The sequence below is a fragment of the Mesoplodon densirostris genome, chromosome 14 (assembly GCF_025265405.1).
Source record: "Mesoplodon densirostris isolate mMesDen1 chromosome 14, mMesDen1 primary haplotype, whole genome shotgun sequence".
In the NCBI taxonomy this organism is placed as follows: Eukaryota; Metazoa; Chordata; class Mammalia; order Artiodactyla; family Ziphiidae; genus Mesoplodon; species Mesoplodon densirostris.
Window position 1 is genome coordinate 24071308 of NC_082674.1, and position 25674 is coordinate 24096981.

Consider the following 25674-nt stretch of genomic DNA (forward strand, 5'->3'; position numbering starts at 1 on the left):
AAGAGGGGAGGGAGAAAGGGGAGAAACCTTTCCCTGTAGCACATTTCTGACCTTAGCTGCCCATTGTGACACATGCGTATTCAGTGCTTTCCTCCTCAGCTGCATTTGTAAAGCAGATGTGTGGGTACAGAGGGGCTGGAGCATGAAGGGAAAGGCAGGATCTGTGGAATGGAAGGGGATGCATGGCTTCGTGATCTATTTAGCACGACCTTTGCTCATACTTCATGGAATGGATTGAAACCATCTGTCCCCACTCCTGGGCTCTCCATCCTTCATCTCTGCATGGCCCTCTGCACATCTGTCCTCTCTCCAGTCACCCTGCCTGTGGTTCTGCCCATTCCTACCTCTAAGCCGCAGTATCACAAGGATTCCCAGTTAAGAGCCTCAACATGCTCCACAATGATCAGATCACAGCAGCAGATATTGTCCTCATTTGAAGGACACCCCTTAAGAGGAGAAGGTGTCAGGAGGAAAGAAGCATAGTGAGCCCTCTGAAACCCAGAGTTTATGAGGAAAACTGATAAGGGAGGCTAGAATGTCTGTTTTCTTCACAGCACTCATTATCTTTTCTTATTATATATGTATTTGTTAATTTGCACACTCAATATGCTTCCCTCCACAGTCTATAAACCCCATGAGGGCAAAGCCTTGGTCTGTTTTATTCATTGCTATCTGTGCATCACCTACCACAGTGTCTGATATTCTTAAGGTGCTCAATAATTATTTGTTGAATTAACAATTTAAAAAAAAGAAAAGAAAAAGGTGAGAAAAAGGAAGAGAAAGAAAAGAAGGAGGAGACAAAGGAAATTATCCAGCATATGTAGGATAACTGACTTCAAACATTTAAAGGGCCCTCATATTGGAGAAAGGACACTACTTGGGGAACGAATAACAGTCACAAGTAGGAGCAATAAGACATAGAGATTATAGGAGTAGAGTTAAACTGGCTGGGATTCAAATACCAGGTCCTTCTCTCCTTAGCTATGTGACCTTGGCCAGTGACTTAACCTCTCTGAGACTTAGTTATCTGGGAATAACTAATAAAATGGGAATAATAATAAAATCAACCTTACTGTGCTATAGTGAGGACTAAATACAGTAATCTGTAAAACTGTTCAGTGGTAGCTGTTACCATTAGTATTAAGTTACGGAGGAGTAGGATTCAGCTAGTATTAAATATTTTTCCAACAAATCTGTCCAGCAAGCACAGGGCAGCCTCATAAAACAGTGATTCCCCATCTCCCAGACATATTTTAAAAGATGAAATGGCAGGAACACTATTAAAGAAGAGACTGCAGAAGCAGACAGAGCCTGGATGGAATGGCATCTGAGCCCTGTATAAGAGTCAGCAATGCCTAGATTGAGTGGTCTTGCTACACAATTATCCCCTTTCCTTCTGGTACCTGAAGCTTCCTTTCTCTTTAGCTTTTCCCCTCCTGATTTTCAACAGTAAGAAGTTTCATCTATCCTTAATACACCCTTTCTTCATTCTGCTGAACCCTCTAACATCACTGACATCTCAGTCTCTTTCTCTTCTCTTCTTCTTTTCACAGATAGATTCCTTGAACTACTACGTAAGCACATTTTGCTCCAATTTCTCAGCACTGCTTCTAAACTTCCTTGTGCCTATGACTGCTCTCCAGAAGGCTCTTAGTCAAACACAATGACCTTTCTACTCCATCTATGGAACATCTGTCTCCCTCAGTTTCCATGACACCACACAATCCAGCGGCCTCTCTTCCTTCTTGTAAGAAAGTTCTTTCTGATAACATCATTGACTCCATTCCACTGCCTAATTCTGAACTTTCTTAAATCTTAGGTGTGACCTTCCTTCCATGTAAATAGCTCCCACATCCATATCTTCTGTCTGGACCTCTCACTTGTTCCTGTTTCCACTCCATATGTCCATGTGCACACCAGATAACCTGATCCTCAGATGGATGCCCACTACAACTGTTATCATGCTAGCCACTCTCCCCCAGACCAGATCCTCATTCTGACTGTCTGCTTTATCAGTAACACTACCAGTCTACAGCGTCCCCGGCCCAAAACCTTCGACCTTTGACTTCTTCCATTTTGTTCCCCTCACATCTCGGTGTCTCTGAGTCCCTCATTCCTGAGCCAGTGGGACAGCCTCTCAGGGCTCAGATCCAACTACCAGCCCTCCCTGTGGTCCAGGCCTGAAACCCAGGACCAAACTACATTTCCTAAAGAATCTTCAGTCAATGTGCAATCAACATGCATCACCCCTTCTCAAGAACTAAACACTTTCTGATTTCTTCAGCATCAAATGTAAATTCTTGACTCAATAAGGCAGTCCCACATCTAATTCAGAGTATCTGACTCAGTACCCATCCCCTCAACCCCCAATACTCCTTAGACCTTTCTGTTCTGGCTAGCCCTACTTTCTTACACACACACACACACACCACAGAGTCAGTCTGTCTCTCTTTCTCTCTAACCAGTTGTTCTTCCTCTGGGCATTATTTTCTGTTATTGCCCCAACTTGAAAGGTCCTTTGCCCTTCTCTTTTTCAAGTCTAATTATGTACTCACTCCAAGACCTCTCAAATCACCTCCTTCTGGACGTTTTTTCTAACTCACTTCTATCGTAATCCCAAAAGAAAACCATCATTCTCAGTAGATAACCTTTGACTTGGCTCCCTGCCAAAAGGTAATAAGTTTATTCTTTCTAAAATTTCAGAGGTATAATTTCCTGTCTCAGAAGAACTTCACCCCTCCTATCATGCACTGAACAAGTGGAGCTCATCAGACTGTAAAGCAATGGTTTTTGGGATCTGGAGGTACAGATTGAACCTGTCCCTCATCACCCCAGCAGGAACTGACCTCTCCAAGCCTCCACTGAACCACTATAACCACTAGCATCATTTGTCCACCATTCAAGTGCTACCTTTCACTGGAGTTATTTATTAGCATGCCTTGTCTGCCTTTTCTCCCCAGCTAGTTGTGAACTCCTCCTGAGAGAAAGAGATTTTATTTCATTCAACTTGGTAAGTGCTCAGTAAAAAAACAAACCAATAAATAGCATTTCCTCAGGCAAAAGTCCAAACTTATAGGTATCCATAAAAAGAATTCCTTTGTCTGATTTCTCTTTGGTGAGCCCTCTCATCTATATCTATATGTTTTTTAGCAACTTTTTCTCTAGTGCTGAAAGAGATTTCTTCGAAGGCAGATTCCTGATATAATTATTCACCTCATCTAATTCTTAATCACCAATCATTTCTCTCTAGGTAAAGGTTAATCAAAGGTATGTGAATTGGATATTCTGCCTTAATTGCATTTGATCAGTTTCAAAGAAAACCTTTTCTCTTCCATCCTTGGTTAGAAATGTGGTCTTTCCCTGTGCTTTTAAACCTGAAACCTGGAAGAAGGAATCAAAATGGGCTCACTGAGTAAAATGGACCAGTTCTGCTACTGGTGGCAGCAGGAGATGGACAACCCTGGGTGTGCCTGGAGCCAGGGGAAGGTGTAGGAGAGAGATTCTCTGTGGATCTACTGCTGGGAATCAACAACATAGAAACTAGGTCTTCTGTATTCTTTCCCTTCACTTTTCTTCCCTCTTTTTTCACATCTTTTTACATGGGGTTTGTTTCTCTGGAAACAAACCAATATGACTCTGATCTCCAAATTCATCATACAGATGCCCAGCCATGATGGAGTACTCAACAAGCACTGGATTAGCCCTTCTGTCATAAAAAGCTGTAAAATTATAAAAAGCTGACAAAATATATGAAAAAACTATTTTTATTGGATAATCAGTAGCACAGGATTATAATCCTTGAGAGAGGGAAAATAAAATGTGGTAGGCCTTACCACTGCCCTGATTTTCTGCCTGGAGGCATTTACCACACCCTGATACAGGAAGGAGAGATCCAAATAGAGCGTCGTGGTCTCACAGGCCTGAGGTAATAGACAGCAGAGTTTGGGAAGGCTGAGGCAGCTTGAATTATCAGGGAGCAAACCAGAGAAGGAACATATAGATGGAGAGAGATAAAACACTCCATAAAACTGCACAGGGGTCCCCCTGAGTCTCTGGCTGAGTATTAAGTTGCATTCATAGGATGAGATTACACAAGGCTGGGTAAAGAATAGTCACCAGGAAAAGAACACCTTTGAGGGAAGTGCAAGCTGAAAAACTTCTGCAGCTCACATAGAACTGGGAAATGTTTAAGTGCTTAATAACCAGAGTAGAAAACCTCATTGAACACTTAAGGCTTTCAATGGAGACTGTAGAAAGGCCAAATCTTAAGACGACACCTAAATTAACCATAGAATAAAGGCTCCTCTAAACTCCTTTAGTAAAACTTGACAATAATCCTTGAAAGTATCAAATTGATGGGCAAGTAAATTAACTGCCTGGCAAACAAAAGTTAACAGTCTTTAAATGAAGACAACAAAATCCACATACTCAACAATGTAATATTTGTAATATGCAACATCCAACAAAAAATTACTAGGTATACAAAGAAGCAGAAAAATGTGACATTTAACCAAGAGAAAAACTGGTCAATAGAAACAGACACAGAAATGACAGAAATAATTTAATTAGCAGAAAGGAACTTAAAAAATTATAACAGTCAATGTTTATTGAGTTCTTATTATGTGCAAGGCACTATTGTTTTAATAGCTTTAGGTATTATCTCATTTATTCTCACAATAGCCCTCCAAGAGAGATAATCTCTTTGTACCATTTTGAGGAAACTGAAGCCCAGAAAGGTTAATAAGTAACTTGCCTACGATCAGCCCAGCTTCTAGGCATTAAGGCTAAGATCTGAACCCAGGAAGTCTGATTCTAATGGCTGTGCTCTTTCCCATGGTACCAGACTGCCTCAGAAAGAACTTTAAAGCAGCTATTATAAATATGTTCAGGACTTTTAAAAAAACATAAACATAATGAGGAGAGAAACATAAATGGAAGTAGATATTCTAGAGCTAAAAAAATATATAATATCAAAACTGAAAATATATTAGATGGGCTGGTTTACCAGCAGATTAGACACTGTAGAAGAAAAGGGAATGAACTTTGGGCTTCCCTGGTAGTGCAGTGGTTAAGAATCCACCTGCCAATGCAGGGGACACAGGTTTGAGCCCTGGTCCGGGAATATCCCACATGCCATGGAGCAATTAAGCCTGTGCACCACAACTACTGAGCCTGTGCTCTGGAGCCCATGAGCCACAGCTACTGAGTCCACGTGCCACAACTACTGAAGCCTGTGTACCTAGAGCCTGTGCTCCGCAACGAGAAGCCACCGCAATGAGAAGTCCTCGCACTGCAACGAAGAGTAGCATCCACTCGCTGCAACTAGAGAAAGCCTGTGCGCAGTAATGAAGACCCAACGCAGCAAAAATAAATAAATAAATAAATAAATAATTTTTTTTAAAAGGGAATGAACTTTAAAACAAGCAAAAAAATCTATCCAGACAAAAGTGGAGAGAGAAAGAGGGCTGAAAAAAATTAATAGACCCTTAATGAAATGTGGGAATACATTAATTGTATAACATAATTGTAATTAGATTCTTAGGAATAGGGAGCAGAAAAAATGTTTGAAAATTTTCCAAATATGATGAAAAATATAAACCTACAGAACCAAGAGTTGCTCAGCAAATCCCAAGCAAGAAAAACATAAAGAAAACCACAATACACATAATAATCAAATTGCTGAAATCCCATGATAAACACAAAATCCTAAAGCAACCATGGGATGGTAGGGAGGGAAACAGAAGGGGAAATATAGATTAAAATTTCTCTGATTTCTGATCAGAAACAATGCAAACCATGTAACAACAGGACAACACTAAAGTGCTATCAACCTAAAAGTATATCCAGTGAAAATCTTCAGAAATAAAAGCAAAATAAAGACACTTTCAGCAAACAGAATCTGAGCAAATTTAAATACAGAAATGGTACAACACTAAATATTAATGGAAGAAAGAAAAATATTGTAGATGGAAAGTGATTCAAAAAGGAACAAGGAGGGCTTCCCTGGTGGCGCAGTGGTTGAGAGTCCGCCTGCCGATGCAGGGGACACGGGTTCGTGCCCCGATCCCGGAAGATCCCACATGCCGCGGAGCGGCTGGGCCCGCGAGCCATGGCCGCGGAGCCTGTGTGTCCGGAGCCTGTGCTCCGCAACGGGAGAGGCCACAGCAGTGAGAGGCCCGCGTACAGCAAAAAAAAAAAAAAAAAAAAAAAAAAAAAAAAAAAAGGAACAAGGAACTTCTACTACAGCCAAGATGGAGTAAGCCCACTAAATCCTATTATCCTGCAGCTGACAACCAAAAACTCTGGACAAAATACAAAAACAACTATCAAGGGACTCTGAAAAGTAAATGAAACCAGGAATATTGAGGATGAAAGTCAAAACTTGGAAAAGCAACTCATAAGGAGAAATCCTTTCTTTCTGGCCAAAAGGCCAGGAAAAGGGCCCTGTGATCCAGAGAGTATGGAGGGAGATCTCCATTTCTTTGCTTGTTCTTCTCTTTTTCTCTCATTTCACGATAAGCCCTCAAGAGAGTTAGCTTAGCTGGTGGTGTCAGCAGCCAAAATTCTAATAGAAACCCTGTAAAAAACACATCTTTCAGGCCAGAAGACTGGGTAAAAGGGACCCCTGCAGGCCAAAGAGTATGGAGAGAATCCCTGTTTTGTTTCTCTTTATCTCTGTTTTGCCTGAAGGCAACCCTAGTTGCAGGAGTTGTGCCACAGTAGTACAAGTGGGTAAAACTGTGAGTTTAAGGAAAATCTAGAAGAGGAGAGAGATGGAGAAGGAAATATGTTAATTCTGTAAAGAAAATGACCCAAGGTTCCAGCTCACCTGTGAGCGGCACTTGTGTGGACAGACTCAAAGCAACAAAACAAAGGCTTTAAGAACAAAACTAAGGTTTAAACCACACTCAAGTGTCAGACCAAACAAGATAATGTTCAAATTTTCCAGGATGCAACCTAAAACTACTCAAAATGTAAAGAAGAACAAAAAAAGTGACCAATTCTTAAGGAGAAAGATAATCAACAGATGCTAAAAACAAGATGATCAGTTGCTGAAATTATCAAAGACTTTAAAGAAGCTGTTTTAACTATGTTCCATGAGGTAAACATAAACATTCTGGAAAAGAGATGGAAAGGTGGTTCTCAGTAGGTAAATAGAATTTTTTTTTTTTTTTAATTGCAGTACGCGGGCCTCTCACTGTTGTGGCCTCTCCCGTTGCGGAGCACAGGCTCTGGATGCACAGGCTCAGCGGCCATGACTCATGGGCCTAGCCGCTCCACGGCATGTGGGATCTTCCCGGACCGGGGCACAAACCCGTGTCCCCTGCATCGGCAGGCGGACTCTCAACCACTGCGCCACCAGGGAAGCCCAGAACTTTTTTTAATGAAAAATTTAAACTGAAAAATATATCTAAAATAAAAAAAAAATTATCACAAAATGGAGATGACAGAGTAAAGATTCAGTAAACTTGAAGACAGATCATAGAAACTGTCCAATCTGCAGAACTGAAAGAAAAAATTTTTGAAAAAATAAATTAGCAGAGCCTCAAGAGCATGTGAGACAATATCAAAAGGTCTAATAGTCGTACAATTAGAGTACTACAGGGGAGTAGAAAGATATTGGTGCAGGGGAAAAAAGAAAGGAAATAATGGCTGGAAAACTCCCCAAATATCATGGAAGACCTAAATTTACAGATCAAGAATCTCAACAAATTGCAAAGAGGAGAGAATCAAATAAAATTTCATGCACAGATTCATCATAATAAAGCTTCTGAAAACCAATGACAAAGGAAAAATCTTGAAAATAGCTACATATAGGGAAGAACAATTTAATGACAGAATGCTCACCAGAAACTATGAAAGAGAGGAATAACATTCTTAAAGAGCAAAAAGAAAAGAACTGTCAACCCAGAACTCTGCGCCCAGTAAAAATATTCTTCATAAATGAAGGGGGAATAAGGACATTCAGATAAGGGAAAAACTAAGAGAATTTGTTACCAGAAGGCCTGTTCTAAAAGAAATTCAAAAGGGAATTCTTTAGATTGATGGAAAATGATAAAATAGGGAAATTTGGAGCTTTAAGAAAGAAGGAAAAACAAAAGAAATGGTATGTATCTGAGTAAATATAAAGGACAAGTTTTCTCCTCTTGAGTTATTTAAAATACGAATAACTGCTGAAAGAAAAAAATTGCAAATATTGTCTAGCAGGATTTTAAGTTATGTAGATATAACACATATGACAACTATAATATTAAGGGGGTGGATAAAGGGACATATATAGTTGTAAGCCTTCCATATTTTACTTGAAGTAGTAAACTGTCAACTCAAAATAAATTGTGAAAGTCTATACATATATAAAATCCTAAGAGCAAATACTAAAATAACAATACAAAGAGATGTAGCAAAAAAAATAGATAAATTAAAACTGAAAAATATTCAACTAACTCAAAAGGTGCCAGGAAAGGGACAAGAGAAAAACAAAAAACAGAGAGACAGAATAATAATGATAATAATAATAATAAAAATTGTAGATCTAAATCCAACCATATCAAATATAACATTAAATACAAGTGGTCTAACACACTAAGTAAAAGATAGACATTATGAGACTGAATTAAAAAAAAAACACATAAAATCCAACCATATGTTTTCAATAAGAAATATACTTTAAATAAATACATAGATTAAAAGTAAAAGGATAGAACAGATATACCATGTTAGTACTAATCAAAAGAAAGCTGAATGGCTATATTAATATCAAAGAAATTTCAAAATATGAAAATCATTAGAGATAAAAAGAGATATTGCATAAAATCAAAGAGGCAAATTATGAAGAATACATACCAATCCTAAATGTGTAGGCACATAATAACAGAGCTTCAAAATAATAGAGCTTCAAAATAGAGAAGCAAAACATGATAGAATTGAAAGGAGAAAGAGGCAAACAAAAACCTAGAGACTTTAGCACTCCTCTATTGGTGACACATATAGCAAACAGACAGAAAACCAAGGATATAAAAGACCTGAACAACACTATTAACCAAATTGACCTATTTGATATTGATTGAACATTCCACCCAACAATAACAGAAAACATGTTCTTTTCAAGTATACATGGAAATTCAGCAAGATAAGAGCCATAAAATAAACCTTAACAAATTTTAAATTATTGAAAGCAAACCAAGTATATTCTCAGACCATATCAGAATTGAACTAGCAATCAGTGAAAGAAAGATATCTGGAAAATCCTCCAAATATTAAGAAATAAAGCATACTTATACATAACCACGGGTCAAAGAGAAAGCCAAATGGAAAATTAGAAAATACTTTAATTGAACGTAAATGAAATTTCATTACAACATAATGAAATTTGTACGATGCAGCTAAAGCAGTTATTAGGGGGAAATTTTAGCATTACATGATTATATTTGAAATAGAGGGAAAAAAATCTCACATCAATGATCTTAAGAAACTAGAAACAATTAGAGCAAATTAAACCCAAGGCAAACAAAATGAAGGAAAGATAATAAAACCAGAGCAGAAATTGATGAAATTTGAATAAGAAAAATAATATAGAAGAAATCAATATCACAAAAGTTTTTCTTTTTAAATCAATAAAATTGGTAAATTGGTCATTCTCTAGCCAGAATGATGACAAAGAAAAGAGAGAGATGATGCAAGTTACCAGCATCAAGAGTAAAAGAAGGAACATCACTACTGACCCTATAGACATAAAAAAATAAGGGAATATGATGAACAACCTAACTTGCATTAATTCAACAAATAAGATGAAATGAACCAATTTTTTTAAGGATACAAACAAACTGCTAAAATTCACTCAAAAATAAACAGATAATCTGAATAATCCTATAATTATTAAATAAATCTACTTAGTAATTAAAAACACTCCAGCAGGGGTTTCCCTGGTGGCGCAGTGGTTGAGAGTCCGCCTGCCGATGCAGGGACACGGGTTTGTGCCCCGGTCCGGGAAGATCCCACATGCCACAGAGCGGCTGGGCCTGTGAGCCATGGCCGCTAAGCCTGCGCGTCCAGAGCCTGTGCTCCGCAACGGGAGAGGCCACAACAGTGAGAGGCCTGCGTACCAAAAAAACATACATACATACATACATACATACATACATACATAAAAAACACTCTAGCAAAGACTACACCAAGCCAAGATGGCTTCAGTAACAAATTCTACTAAAAATAATTGAAGAAAGAAAAAACTACAATTCTCTTCCAGGAAAAAGAAGAGGGAGCACTTCCCAACTCATTTTATGATCCCAGCATTACCTAGACCCTAATGCTTGTCAAAGACATGAAAAGAAATCTATAGACCAGTAATCTTCATGAACATGCAGAAATCCTCAACAAGGTATTAGTGAGCTGATCCAACAATATGTAAAAAGGAAAATAAGTCATGCCCATGTGGGGTTTATCCAGGGAATTTAAAGCTAATTTAACATTTGAACATTAAATACTGTAGTTCATCATATTTATCAAAAAAATAAAGTAGAAGTAGAAAAACCATATGATCACCTCAATAGAAGCTCAGTCTGAGGCAAGCCAGACACCAGGTCACAAGGATGTTCCAACAGTCCTGTGGAGAGGACCACCTGGTGAAGAACTGAGACCTCATCAGTAGCCAGCATCAGATGGCCAGCCATGTGAGCAAAGCACCTTGTAAGTAAATCCTGCAGCCACAGTCAAGCTTTAAGATGACTGCAGTTTTGACTGATATCTGCCCACAATGAGAGACTCCACGCAAAAAGCACCAAGTCAGGCTTTTCCCAAATTCCTAACTCACAGGGAACTATAAAAGATAATAAATTATTTATTATTATTTTGAGCCACTAACGTTGGGGGTGATTTCCTATGCACTGTTGGATAACCAACACATAGAAATACAAATTAAAACCACAATGAAATGCCACCACACATTGACAATACCAAGTATTTTCAAGGATGTGGATGGAGCAAGTAGAACTCTCATACATCACTGATGAGAGTATAATATGGTACAGCTACCTTGGAAAAATAGTTTTTCAATTTCTAATAATGTTAAACATGCATTTAATGTTAAACATACAATCCAACAATTCCATAATTGATTTAAGAGAATTGACAACATATGTCCACAAAATGAATTATACACAAAATGTTCATAACAGCTTTAGTCATGAGAGCCCCAAACTTGAAACAATTTAATGGCCCATCAACAGATGAATGGATGAATAAATTGTAATACAGTTGACCCTTAAACAATGCAGAAATTAGGGGCACCTACCCTCCTTACAGTTGAAAATCTGCATATAATTTATATTTGGCCCTCCCAATACAGGGTTCAGTTCCTCCATATCTGTCGTTCCACATCAGTGGATTCAAACCACTGCGGACTGTGTAGTATTTACTGTTGAAAAAAATCCACATATAAGTGGACCCTCGCACTTCAATCCCGTGTTGTTCAAGGATCAACTTGTATGTTCATACAATGAGATACTATTGAGCAATAAAAAGAAACAAACTACTAATACACACAACTACACAACAAAATCTTAAAAGCACTGGAATCTTAAGTGAAAGAAGCCAGACACAAAAGAGAATATACTGTATGACTCCATTTATATGAACCTCCAGAACAGACAAAACTAATCTACTGCGATAGAAATAAAATCAGACATTGCCTAGGGCAGGACATACAGGGGGTTCACTGCAAAAGGTCAAGAAAGACCTTTTCGGGGTTGACAGAAATGTTCTACATACTGTAATAATTAAGACGGTGGTTACACAGATGTATACATTTATCAAACAAATCAAACAGCTGCACTTTATTATATGTGAATTATACTTCAATAAAATTGAAAATAACCATTATATAATGTTGGTCATAAGTTCAGACACCAGGGCAAAAATAATCCTTCCAGACCAAAAATAATCAAGTGTTCCTCCCCTTCTCCTTCCCTCCCCCTCTCCCCTTTCTCTTTCTGTCACTCTTTTGGTCTCATTTTCTATATCTATGCATCTCAGTGTCCAGAAGATAATTCCTGCCCTCTGTTTTCCTGGGTTGCCTCTTCTTATACATTCCTCTCTCAGTTTCTCCACTTATATCTGTCATTCTCATTTTTCTCTCTCTCTTTATATAAATATTGTTGTGTTTCTGCCCACCTTTTTCTGTCCCCTCTACATTTTTTTCTCTTCTTTGACCTGAATGTAAAACCAAAGAGTTTTGAAATTTTTGATTTATTTATTGAATACTTTATTTGTTAATTTGACTAAGTGCAAGAAATATTTGTTTTATTTAAAATATTTTACTTATTTAAAATAAAATTGAGTTATTACATGTAACTTACATGGTCCTTGGTTGTTACTTTTCCCTCTGTGAATTAATGACCTCATTTGTAACAAGGCGCCCCCTTCCCTGCTTTAGGAAGCTTTTGAAGAATCCATTCTGGCCACCAATGGAAGAAATATAATCAAGAACTGGGGAAAAAACTAACACTTGTTGAATACCAACTGTGTGTCAGGGCTTACTACATGCCTTATCCTATTTAATTATCACAGTAACCCTGGGAGGTAGGTATTATTTTTCTCACTTTACAAATAAGAAAAACTGAAGTTCAAAGAAGAAAATAAGTAGCCTTGGGCTTCAACCCCAAATCTTTAAATTATTATTTTACCCATTATTTAGAATAGAACCTTTTACTTTTGATTTTGCACAAGTCCAATTCCTTGATAGGAAAATGTATAACTAAATGGTGTTACATTCATATAAAGGAATACAATGCAGCAATTTAAGAAAAAGAAAGAAAGAATGCTGGTACACACAACGACATTGATGAACCCCACAGAAATCATGTTGAGTAAAAAAAGCCAGACACAAAATAGTACATATGATATGATTCCATCTATATAAAATTCAAAAATAGACAAAACTAATGGATGATAAGGATGGTTACCTTAGTTAGGGGGTGGATACAGACTGCAAAAGGACAGGAGCAAGCTTTCTGGGGATGCTAGAAATGTTCTGCATGTTCATCTGGACAGTGATTATATGGGTGTTGTATATGTGAATTATCATCAAGCTGTACACAAGACCAATGCACTCAATCCACTTTATTGTATTTATTGTCCCTTAATTAAAAAACAAATCATTTTCTGATGCTAAAATACAGGTTCCTATGTCCCACTACCAGAGATCCATTTCCAGAAAATTCTGGAATTGAGCAAGCTGATTTCAATGAAAGAACCTCACTTTAGGAACCTTGGGGAAGGGCTACACAACCCCTTCTCAGTTCTTCTGAGCTGTTAACTGAAACTTAAGGCCTGCCTCAAAGTCTGGGACCTTGTACAGCTGCTCCTAACACCAAGGGTGGCTGAAACTATGGATGGATAAAGCAGAAACTCAGTACCTTTCATGATCTTGTATATTCATTTTTTCTACTGCCCTATATATTTATTTCTGAATAATCCAGACTGAAGCCTTCCACATAGGTTATGTCATACAATGCTCATAGTGAATCCATGAGGTAGTCAAGACAAGATCTGTATTATCTCCTTTAGCAACAAACACCCAGAGGCTCAAGGAGTTTAAGGGAGTTGCACACTATTTCAAATCCAATAAAGGAGAATATCATAAAAGGATCTAGGCCTCCTAGCTCCTAATCTAGTGTTCTGTTCACCAAAGAATATTTATTTGAATTATCTGGGCTGAGAATGTAAAAAGGGTCTATAGGGGAGTTCTGCCCACGCCCACCCTCATGAACCTATATTCCAGTGAAAACTGAATAAAACATAAATAAGAGAAAAAGAAAAATATAGCCAATGGTTTAGATTTTCCTTCTGATTTCTTTTGGCTAGTTGCCTGATTTCCTTTAAGCTTGCTCAGATTTCCTTTTTTTACTTTCATACTTTTTTTTCATACCTACCCTTTAGCATTTTCCTTACTCCATGGAATTCTGACTGCCTACCTCTTCATGCACCTGTTGTTACTTAGCCAGAAAGGGACGATCAAGGAAAAAAGACTCTTAATTAACCATTTGGTTAGGTGAATCTGCCCCAAGGGAGCTCTCCTCCTGCCCTGTTCTGGGGCCTCCCACTTTCTGGAATGCCTAGGTTATATCACCAAATGAATCTGACAGAATTTCCCTGGGAAAGGACCCAAGCTCAGAACAGTCCAGCTGGAAAATTCATCACAAGATTTACTGAAGGAAAAAAAAAGTTGTTCTGAGAAATGTGGCTCACCCAAAAAGGCACTGGGGTACCCCCCCAACTACCTCACCACCAGGCCAACACTCACTTTTAACTGCTCCTATCTCACACCTTTACTGTGTGAAAGAGCCCAGGTCATCACTAGGTCAAGAAACACTGGCCACACCCTAGATGGGAGGACAAGGCAATGGTTCTAAGGAAGAAGGCATCCACAGGGCTCCTTGCTAGTTCTATTTGCAGCTCTCCCCACATGACCCCTGGACCTATAACCATCCTCACCAACACCTATCTTCTTCTACTCCCAAGAACAGATGATGTCCATGTGCATCTTTTGGAGGCAATGGCTCATCTCTGGCTCACAAAAAAACTCACCACCTATAAAATCCAGTGTAGATGCTTAACAGCTTATTTTAGGTTGAAGTACTTTCCTAAGTCAGCCTCCCGTTCAAGTCCCTGGGCTATGTGTCTCCATGGAATTTCAAAGATTTAATTGCTTTTCATGGGCTTATGTCCATTACCATTTAGGACTTTCCATCTCTCCATTTGACAATGAAGAGTGAGGCTAGAAATGTACAGGAAGGGCACAGCTCCAGCTAATTACAATAAAGGAGTTATCGGAGGCCAGTGGTCCAGCATCTCTGTGGACATGGTGGGGCCTGGACTGCACAGATCACTCTCAGGGAAGATCCACCATCTAAAAACCACTGTTCTGTAATGCCTCTATCTTTTTCTTCCGTGGCATTAGTTTTCATACTTTCACAAAGTTAAGGCTTGGTTTATTTCTACAGAAGAACAAAGAATTGGATTGTAAATATGCTACTTGAATCTCTGGACTGAATCCAAGGTCAAAAGACCTATAAGGGGATAATAGTTGATAGGAATAAAGTAAATACCACACCTCAACGCCCCTTCTCATCTATATTTCTGGGAAAATCAGGCCTACCATGATTGGACAATAGAAACTATCACCCTGGCCACTCCCCATTTCCACTGGATCTCACCTCTCATCTCTTAGGAGTTAGAAGTTAGTTGCATGGGGAACACACAGTATCACAATTTCTGCCAGGGTTGCCAAATATTGCCACACATGAGGACTGCACAACTCCAGACGGCACCATTCAAATAGGCTAAAATGTATATAGAACCCTTGGAATTGTAGAGCGCACAACCTACACAACCAGATGCTGGGGTGTTGCTGCTTGTAGGAAAAATTATAATTGTTCATACTGATGGAGCAGTTTACGATGTGTCAGGCATTGGGTTAAGGATATACATGCATCATCTAATTTAATATTCATGCTGACATCTTGAGATAGGAACTATTACTATACCCATTTTTCAAATGATGAAACTGGGCCTTAAAGATTTTAAGAAATGTGGTACTTTCCTGGTGGTCCAGTGGTTAAGATTCTGCATTCCCAATGCAGGGGGCCCAGGTTTGATCCCTGGTCGGGTAACTAGATACTGTGTGCCACAGTGAAGACCCGGCACAGCCAAATAAATAAATAAATAAATATTTTTAAAAAATTCACCTCCTCAATTAAAAACCAAACAAAACAACTTTCAAAAAAAAAAGATTTTAAGAAAAATTTCCAAGTCATGGCTATTGCCCAACAAGTATTTATTGTATGGCCTTCTGACAAAGATAAAGTAAAGCTTTTCCTCTATTTATATGTCTTGGTTGTTTACAACATGAACCTTGAGATGATTCCTGTCGTGGAAAGAGCTCTGGTTTGAAGGCAGGATCTGTGGGCCTAGTCAGTACCTACCACATCCTCTAGCAACTCATAACCTCTCAACACATAAATGAAAGTTTCCAGTTCTAAAACTTTCTATCTGAATGTCCTTGAAAAAGTGTTATCAAACTTCTGGATTCCAGTTACTCCATTTATAAAATAAAGCAAATACTTGCTCTTCCTACTGTAGGATTGGTAACAATAATAAATATTAAAGTGATTTATAAATTATAAAGTTCCATACAACTGTAACAGGACATCAAGAATGGCTATTTAAAAAAGCAAAATGTCCTTTATAAATCAGGCTGGGCAAATTTCTATGAAGTGAAGTTGTCAGGCGTAATGTTAAGAGTGGCAGTAGGCTGCAGCTTTTGCTCACACAACTCTCCTTCTCTTCTCCTACCTGCACGCCCATTCCTCTTCACTTTCAGCAGACAAACTGCCTTATAAAAGCACTCATTTATATTAACGATAACACTCTCCTCCAACATCCCACACACAAACCCCTTATGAATCTTATTTCTCTTCTGTAAATTTGTGAAAGGGTCAACTGGACTTAGAAGAATCCTATCTTTCAAACAGCTGTATATATTCTCAGCATTTCAAAGGGTTTTCAGTAGCCGGTAGGAGTTCACCAAACCTAGAACTGATCTCATCTTCTCAAGACCCGGGTACCTTTTGTCTTGCCCAAGGACTTGATGCCTCACACACCTATAAATGCATCTTAGACGCATAGTCCTAGGTGAGTGTGCCTCCCCCTACTGAACATACCAAAACCCCAGAGAAAAACTCTGTTTAATCTAGGGACAGAGAAGAATAAACTCAGTAATTTCAAAATATTTTTTCCAAGATACTAACAATCTTCTTGTGAGCACTTCCCACAAACTTCAGAGTTACATATGCAGTTATTTTCTTTTCCCCCTGGAAACATCAATACCCAGAGAATCTCGAGAGTTGTAACCCAAAATATCCTGATTCCTGCCGCTGGTCCCCATCCTGGCTGTCCTGCCTGTTGCGGCTTCTCAACATTTGAAAATATAGAACTGATTAATTATGAATGCTGTGGCTTGTCTGACCCACATCTCATCTTACACTTTTGCTCCCTTGGAATTCCATTCCATAGCCAGAGGAATATCAATTTCAGAAAATAAGGTTTCCCTGATATCCAACCTGAAGTTTCCTTCTGAGAGTCTCATCCTATTACTTCTGTGGGCCACACTAAATAACTCTCCTTCACTGCCACTTTCCCTCCTCAGAGATTTGTAGATTGTTACCATGGCTTTCCCTTCATCGCCACTTAGCCCAGCCATATATATTTAATTCTTTTCATCTTTCATCATAAATCAGTCCCTTCCACTCTTAAATCAGCTCTCTGCTCTTCTCTGGACTAATTCCAACCCTCCCAATTCACCTCCAATAACTGATATCCCTTCTGGGAGCTCCAGTTTCCTCGCTATCTTCCTTCTCTCTCTTTGCCCTTTCCAGAAATGAAATGGGAAGGGACTGACAGTTATGTGAGGTCAAGGGTCAAGGGGTGTTGCATTGCATACACCTACTCTAAATTGCTTAGGCCTCTCCATGGCACATATAAACTCCCAAATCATATATCCCCTTTCTTGGAGTGGGAAGGAGGGTATTAACAGGGAGACAGGCCCTCTTACCCCACAGGCCATTATCCTCTAGGCCTCTGCATGGAGGACGGCAGAAGCAAGATGTCAAAACATCTACAAAACAGGTTACAAAGTGGAGCTATGGGCAATGTGGTAGCCTCCAGGCAGACAACTTTTTTGTGGTTTGGGCTGTCCCAAGATAGTGCACACCATTTTGTACAGTCCCAGCAGCTGTCTCTCTACCTCTTTTCCATGAATGGGTGCTCTGGGGAACTACTTCAGACTTCAAAACGTCGATCCCATTTATGAATTCAAAACAACCCACAAAGAAAAGACATTAGTATGTCATGCATTATAAGGCCTCTTAGACATTCTTTTGTTCTGTCAGAGAGCCCAAACTGCAAATGATATGAAGGTATTGCTTTGTCCTGACTAGGTGCTTTCCAGTTTTCACCACATTCTTAGCCATGGTCCTGCTCAGGTTTGGTACCCTGTCTTTAGTCTGAGACAAATGGACTGCCCCAGGCCCCTCAACACAAGGGGTGGAAGAAGACCCATCCTCTCCGCTTCCCTCCCCACAGATAGTCCCATCAGCAAGATCACGCCCCTCTAGACCAGACCACTAGTTACTTGGGCAGAAGCAGGGAGAAATTTACTGAGTTGTGCCTATTTTCCTTTGCTTAATTGAAGATCCTATGTCACTGAACAGGTAAATGCCTTTTCTATAAATCAGAGCCTATATAAAAAGAAGAAACCCATTTCCTCAAACATGATAAATAGCAAAATCAATCCAAGTGTGAGAACCTAAGCTTCAATTTTCACACAAGAAAATGAATGAAACCACAATAGTGTATGCTGCCCCAAACATGAAACATGATATGGAAGGGTGTGTCCACTCCCTCCACAGGGAGTCTGAAGTGGAGATTGTATCTAAATGAGGTTGGGGAGGCAGTGGTAAAGCGAGAAGCTAGGCCTCTAGTCCTGCATGGCCGGCTGCCTAACTGCAGACAGCATATGTCTCAGAGCAGGAGAGTCCAGCCTGTTCCAAGTGTGGTCACCACAAGGCCTGAAGTGCTTTTCAGTTAAGCTGTCTGTCTCTCTGGAGGTCATGGGGAGCTCATCCAGTTACACTTAGTGTCTTATTTGATCCCATCAATAATCATTTGATCCCAATCCTGATGAAAAATGCTTGGCCAAAATTTCTAGCCTTTTAATAGCAGAATCCTGGCTCTTTCTAAAACCAGCATTGCTAGATGTATCGAATGATGCATAAGGGCTAGATCCAGCTGTCAAACGGACTGTGTTGCTGACGGAGGACTTGGGATGCTCATTGTGCTTCCCTACTGCCAGTAGCAGAGCAGCTCCTGGAGCACACTAATCTCTACATGAAACTCCCTCACTTGGCAGCTTCAACTCCCTATCTAACGCTTGACTGGAGTATATTCTTCAAAAGCATTAAGCGTGTGACTCTTCACAGGCAACACTGATAACTTCAAGCAACCTGCCTGTTTATAGTAGGTAAGTTCAGGGCTGTAGAAAGGGCCCCTTTTGCCTATCAGCAACATCTAGACTGCTAGAGCGTATGGTCATTTAACAAGAAGTGATGGGAAGGTTCCAGAGATGCTCAGAGGCATGAAAGTGGAAGAAAATCTGCATTCCCAGAGAAATAATTTTTATATCCATTACAAAAACATTAAGCACTAAAAGAGAACGTAGCATGTATAAACCACAGAAGCCAAGACAACATTAAAGCACAGCTGTTCTTTACAAAAGTATCTGTAGTGTATGGAGGTTCCTTAAAAAACTAAAAATAGAACTACCATATGACCCAGCAATCCCACTACTGGGCATATACCCTGAGAAAACCATAATTCAAAAAGAGTCATGTACCACAATGTTCATTGCAGCTCTATTTACAATAGCCAGGACATGCAAGCAACCTAAGTGTCCACTGACAGATGAATGATAAAGAAGATATGACACATATATACAATGAAATATTACTCAGCCATAAAAAGAAATGAAATTGAGTTACTTGTAGTGAGGTGGATGGACCTAGAGACTGTCATACAGAGTGTAGTAAGCCAAAAAGAGAAAAATATCGTATGCTAACACATATATATGGAATCTAAAAAAAATAAATAAATAAATATATATATATATGTATATATATGGTTCTGAAGAACCTAGGGGCAGGACAGGAATAAAGATGCAGTTGTAGAGAATGGACTTGAGGACATGGGGAGGGGGAAGGGTAAGCTGGGACGAAGTGAGAGAGTGGCATGGACATATATACACTACCAAATGTAAAACAGATAGCTAGTGGGAAGCAGCCGCATAGCACAGGGAAATCAGCTTGGTGGTTTGTGACCACCCACCTAGAGGGGTGGGATAGGGAGAGTGGGAGGGAGATGCAAGAGGGAGGAGATATGGGGATATATGTATATGTATAGCTGATTTACTTTGTTATAAAACAGAAACTAACATGCCATTGTAAAGCAGTTATACTCCAATAAAGACGTTTAAAATATATATAAATAAATACATTAGTTCCAAATAAATAAAAGTATCTATAGTGAGACAGCAGTATTGGCCTCCTATCTCAGTTCACAGATGGCACTGTCAAATTCATCAGACCCCGGCTCTTACCATGACTAGTGTAAATTCCAACACTGAGCACAAAGGGGTCATTTTAGGTGCCAATGCCACTAATGCTAATGCTGAAATATGCATCCAGACTCTGTTTTCCATGGGGACCACATACCAGTATGCTTTCTCTGCAATGACTGAGAAACCTCAGCTTCTGAATATCCCTGCTGCATTAGACTATTCGGTATATGTGGGAGCATGTGTGTGTGTTGGGACAAGCATGGGAGATACTTGTAGCTCTACAATGGGCTTTTTTTCAATGCTTTCCATCCAATGAATACAAGACATTAGTAACCAGTGGAGCATAAGAATTTCATTTATTTCTGACAACAAGAATGATAGAAAAGATGCTGGGTTTTGCCCAATGAAATTAGTGTAGGCTTTTAAAAGTCATGCTTCCTTTTCTGTGCTTTCTCATTCACTTACATTGTGTATTTTATTGACAAGCCTTTCCCCAGTGGTCTTACAAGAGAAACATCCATTCAAAGCCACCTGGTTTTCCCAGTCAAAGGATATTATGGGAAGAGTTAGAAGTAAGTGCCTGAATACACACCCCCAACTCAGTGAATATGGGAAGAAAATGAGAGTAAATGAAACAGAAACCCCATTTCAGGAGTCCCCAGCAGAGAGATCTGCAGCGAAACAGGCCTGCCAGAGACTGTCATCCAGATCTGTTGCTGCAGATATTCAAGCTAAGAATTGGAGAGAAGGAACTGGGGACAGGGAAAGAAAGGGAAATCAACTATTGTCTCTTCCTGGCTTCAGAGTGACTCCCCAAAGGAAACAATCTTGGCAACTTTGCTCCCTCTCTCCACAGCTCCCTCCTGTCCCCTGTCCCTTAGTTCCTCTGGGGCTCTCCCAACACATCTGAGAGGAAGAACAAGAGTCTGTGAGTGGATAGCAGCCTGGGGTTAGGTGGAGAGCAGAATGAATTAATGAAGAAGAGGCAATTTCTAGGTAAGCCAACATTTGGATGGGATAGCTGGGTGGGATTCAGTAATATGAAAAGGAGTTCTATACTCCCTGAGAAAGTGTATCACATTTCCAAAATCTGTGGAGGCCAGGAAGAGGAACAAAGCGAAAAGAAGAAGGGCAACAGTTTTGAGATCTAGAACCAAGCTCTCAGAACACAGACTAGAGGGATTTCAACTGTCCCAGGAGCCCCAGAAGAAGGGCATCCAATCTTGGCTGAGACCCTGTGTAAAGTCAGTAGAAAGAGTCATTCTTCCAAGAACAGGAAACTTTTTTCCCAACTTGGTTGCTGGGGAGGAAAGGAGAGTCCCGTGGGGAGTGAGTGCGTTCAGGGAGAAAATAAGAAAATACAGTCTAACTGGGGAAGGAGGTCTGTGGAAGGAGGAAAGAAAGCTAAGAACCGCGGGCTGAGGTTTTGGAAACGAGGGTTAGTTGATAGTGGTTGCAAATTGATGCCTGTAAGAAACCAAATCCCGAAACGCTCGGGCGGGAGCTGCTCACCGGTCCCAGTCGCGAAGATCTGGAAGAGAAGGCGGGGCTGGGAGGAGCGGATCGCAGCGGACAGCCTTCCCTCTCTGCCCACTTCCGACGCCTTCTTCTCGGGCATCAGGCGGATCCTCAGCCGTCCTTCGCCGTGGCGAATCCACCAGCTGAACAGCTCAGTGAGGTTGAACTGGAGCAGCCCCGCAGTCGCCTCCTCTGGGGGCCCTACACAGCCTTCAAGGATCGCCTCCTCTCCCAGCTCCAGCACCAGCTGCTTGGCGCGCCGGAGCTTGCGAACCGAGCCTCCCTTCAGCACCCTGGACAGCGTCTGTGCCCGGGCCGGGGTGGGAGAGCTGGCGCCGGGTGGTGGCCCCACCAGCCTAAGCAGTGGGGCGCAGTCAAGAGCCAGCGAGCCGCGCGCCTCCAGCCGGCCGGCCCTCGGCTCCGACGGGGACGGCGGCGGCAGCAGCAGGTCCCGAGCATAGACGCGAAAGAGAGAGGGTACCACAAAGTCCACCGCCAGGCTCTTCCTCTGCAGGCGCGAGTAGCTGAGAGGCTCCCGGGGCTGCAGCGCCGACCCCATGGCTGGTGAGCCCACGCGCTGGCCGGTCTCGGTCCCGGTCCCGGAGCCCGAGCCTGCCAGTGAAAGCAGCAGCAGCAGCCACAGAAGCCGTATGGCTCCCATCCCGCCAAAGGGGGGTTGTTTATACTAGTCTCCCGAGTCTCCGGGATCCAGCCTCGCCCTCCGCTCCCGCCACCCCCCCCCCCCAAATGGGAAGGGGCTCAGAACAGTCGTTGGTCCTGAAGGGCTCCTTCCACCTGATCTCAGGGGGATTGTGCGTGCACTCGATTCCCTTTCCTCCAACTGCAAGGAGGCGAGCAAGAATCTCAACAAAACGCTGCTGGAGGCTCAGGGGCGTGTCAAGAGACCCTGAAGCGCGAAGGTCTCGGCAGCTGGGACCCTGTGCCTCTCGCGCGCCGCGCGGAATGCCGCGCCCCCATCCGTAGCTCCCCGCGCTCTGGAACGAGAGAGACTGCTATGGTTGAAGGGAGATGGCAATTGGGTACCGTCCTCTCCTGCCCCCCGCGGCCTGAGCTGTGGTGTGTCCGCTCTCGAGCGGCCTCCAATCCTCTGCAACTTTCCTGCTGGGAACGGTGGCTTCGAGCTGGTGTCTGCTGTCCTGGCCGCCTCCTGAGCTGCTTTCGTCTCCTCTGAGCTCCTTTTCCTCGTCTGGGGGGTGGGGAAGGGGTGGGGGGACCGAGGGCACCGGCTTCCTTCTCTCGCACCCTCCTTCGACCCTCCGCAGCGGGAGGTCTTCGGACTGCACTTCTCGCTGAACTTCTGGACCTGAATCGAGCCACCGCCGCGCAAGTTTTCAGCGTCCTTGCTCTCCTCCGGCGTCTCAAGAGTTCCCAGGCACCAAAGCGGCCCTGGCGGCTGCAGCTGAGTGAAAGCATTCAGGGCCCGAGAGCCCGAAATCTTGCTGCCCCCTCCTCACTCATCGGCAGCTCCCGCGTCTTTTGTGGCTGGCCAGAGGGCGGCCGGAAGTCGCCTCTGTGCTCCGCGACCCTCCGGACCGCGGCAGCGGGGGTGCCAGCTGCTACCACCGCTGCCACCCCCGGAGCCGCTCTATCGCAGCTGCCTGGGCGTCCGCCACTTACAGCTGGAGGAGCAAAGAGCGCGAGCCGGGAGCCGGCCGGGCCGAGGCGGGGGCGGGGCTCGAATGCCAACTCCTCTCCGCAGCTGGGCCCACGCAGCCCCGCCCCGCCCCGCTCGCATCCGCCAACCAATGGCGCGGCGAGGTCGGCTTCCTATGCAAATCTACAGAGGCCTCGGCTTTCATTGAGAAAAGCACAGAGCCCGCCCCACCCTCCATCCATCCCTCTTCCCTCTCTCCCTCCTTCCCCTCCTCCAGATTCCCTGCCCTATTTCGCTGCTGTGTGAACAGGGACGTGTTTTGGACGAATGGTAGGACTGGAAGAGGCCTTTGTAATCAAGCATTCTCTCTAATTTTGCATTTAAGAGAGTAAATGGGTCCGACTTCGGAAAAGCAGTTCTGGAATAAAACTGGAGGCATGGGGAAAGGAGGGGGGAGGGGCAGCGCGATACTGCCAACTAGGAGCTTGGATTAGAGCCCTGAGACAGAATCTTCTCTGACCCTTCCATTATTTGAACGCATTCCTGGGAACCTAACGATCCCACCATCCACACAGGAAAAAAATGGCGGGGGGGAGGGTGGGAAGCGGCTGGCAATCTCGCAGAGTTGCGATTCAGCTACAACAAATATTTCAGACCTCAGTCACCCCGCGTTTTCTCAGAACCGTGCCTAAATATGTGTCACCTCCTTTACTCTGCAAGGTAAATATTTTAAACTCTAGTTTTAGAGATAAGGAAACTGAGTCGCAGAGATCTTAACTGATTTTCCTAGGGTCACATAGCCCTACTTGCCTCCCAAGCTCTTACTCGGGTGCTCTTAACCACTACTCTCCCATACCCTTCCATGAGTAACAGGCTAAGAATATCTAGGAATGACTTAGCTAGAAGGAATAATGATCTGACATTCCTGTTCACAGCCTTGGGAGTGAGAGTTCAGAACTGCATGCCATTTTAATTCACCTGTGAAGTCAGGCTCTGTCTCCAGTCTCTCCCTTCATCTCTCCTGAGCTGCTATCACAGAACCTGGATAATGGCTGTGTTTATAACAAGTGGTTCACTAGAATCGTAGACAAAACTACAATCTTTGGAGCACAGAGTGGAGTTGAATCTCCCTCACTGAGCAACAAAGCAAGACCTGATCCAGAGAAGAAATGATGCTCCTACCTTGGTGGCAGAAGGGAAGGAGGGAGAAAAAGGAAGAGGAAGGAAAAGGTATGGAGGTTAATAATTTCCTAGTATGTGAGCACATGTTTGGATTTTCATCATATTTCACGGGCATGCATACTAGTGAAAGAATAATTTTCTATTTGAAATATTAAAAAGATTAAAACACAGGTCCTTTCACTCCCCACTCCAGCCCTTTTTTCTCTATATAATTCTTGTCCAAAGTCAAACTGACTCCAGATATTTGTCAATAACTATGAATCAGCTACAATCAATGGCCAGTAGGGGGCTGCAGAGACTTTCAACTTAAGACACCCGCCAGGGTTTAACATTTTCCCAGATATCACCAGGACCACTGCCTTCGCACCTAGTGAACACAAGGGTCTCAACTCTCATGCTTTTATAAATTTTCTCAAATTTCCCTATAGAGAGAAGTGCCTCTCTCTATAGATTAAATCACACTGAATCTCAAAAATGTTCTTTTTGTTAGATAATTTAGAAAAAGAGTAAGAAATGAATACTGATAGAGGCTATTGGTCACTATACATATGCATCTGTAAGAGTGTGTGTATGTGTGTGTGTGTGTGTGTGTTTGTGTATCACATCACATAGTTGCCTTTTGGGGAAAAGTATATATTATTGTTTCCATTATAGAGACAAAACACCTAAGGCTCAGAGACACAAAATAATTTGCCCAAGGTCAAACAGCAAGTAAATAAGAGTTGGAATTCAAACCAGTGATTCTTTTCCTCCAAAATTTATACATCTCACTGAGACAAATTTGGCCTCTTCCTCATGCCTACAGCTATAATTTTGACACTTCTATCCTATATCATTGCCATCTAAGCATGGGAGATGGAAAAGAGCAGTTAAGAGCAAGTGGAGAAGATAGAGACAGAAAGATTAAAAGTGTGAGCAGAAGTGATAACTAACATGTCTTGTGCACATATTATGGACCAGCATATTTCAAAATAATTTTCATGTATTATCTGATTTAAGAGTCGCACTAACACTATGAGGGGAAGTAACCGTATCTCTATTTTACAGATCACAAATGGAAGCTCAGCGAGGATAACTTCTCAACAATAGACTACACAGGTAACAGGATTTATTACAGAATTGGAACCTGGATACCTGACTAAGAAGTCCATGGTCTCAAATCCTGGGTGACCTCACAAGACAGAAAGTGGAG

At 41.7% G+C, this 25674-nt stretch overlaps 1 protein-coding gene across 1 annotated transcript in view; it reads right to left on the bottom strand.

The window, feature by feature from the left end:
* Positions 1–22346, bottom strand: part of ALK (ALK receptor tyrosine kinase) — a 714184-nt gene extending 691838 nt beyond the window's left edge. The window contains exon 1 of the mRNA XM_060116934.1: positions 21680–22346. Coding sequence (XP_059972917.1) covers positions 21680–22346 — 667 coding nt within the window. The remainder of the gene's footprint in view (positions 1–21679) is intronic.
* Positions 22347–25674: the final 3328 nt, after the last annotated feature.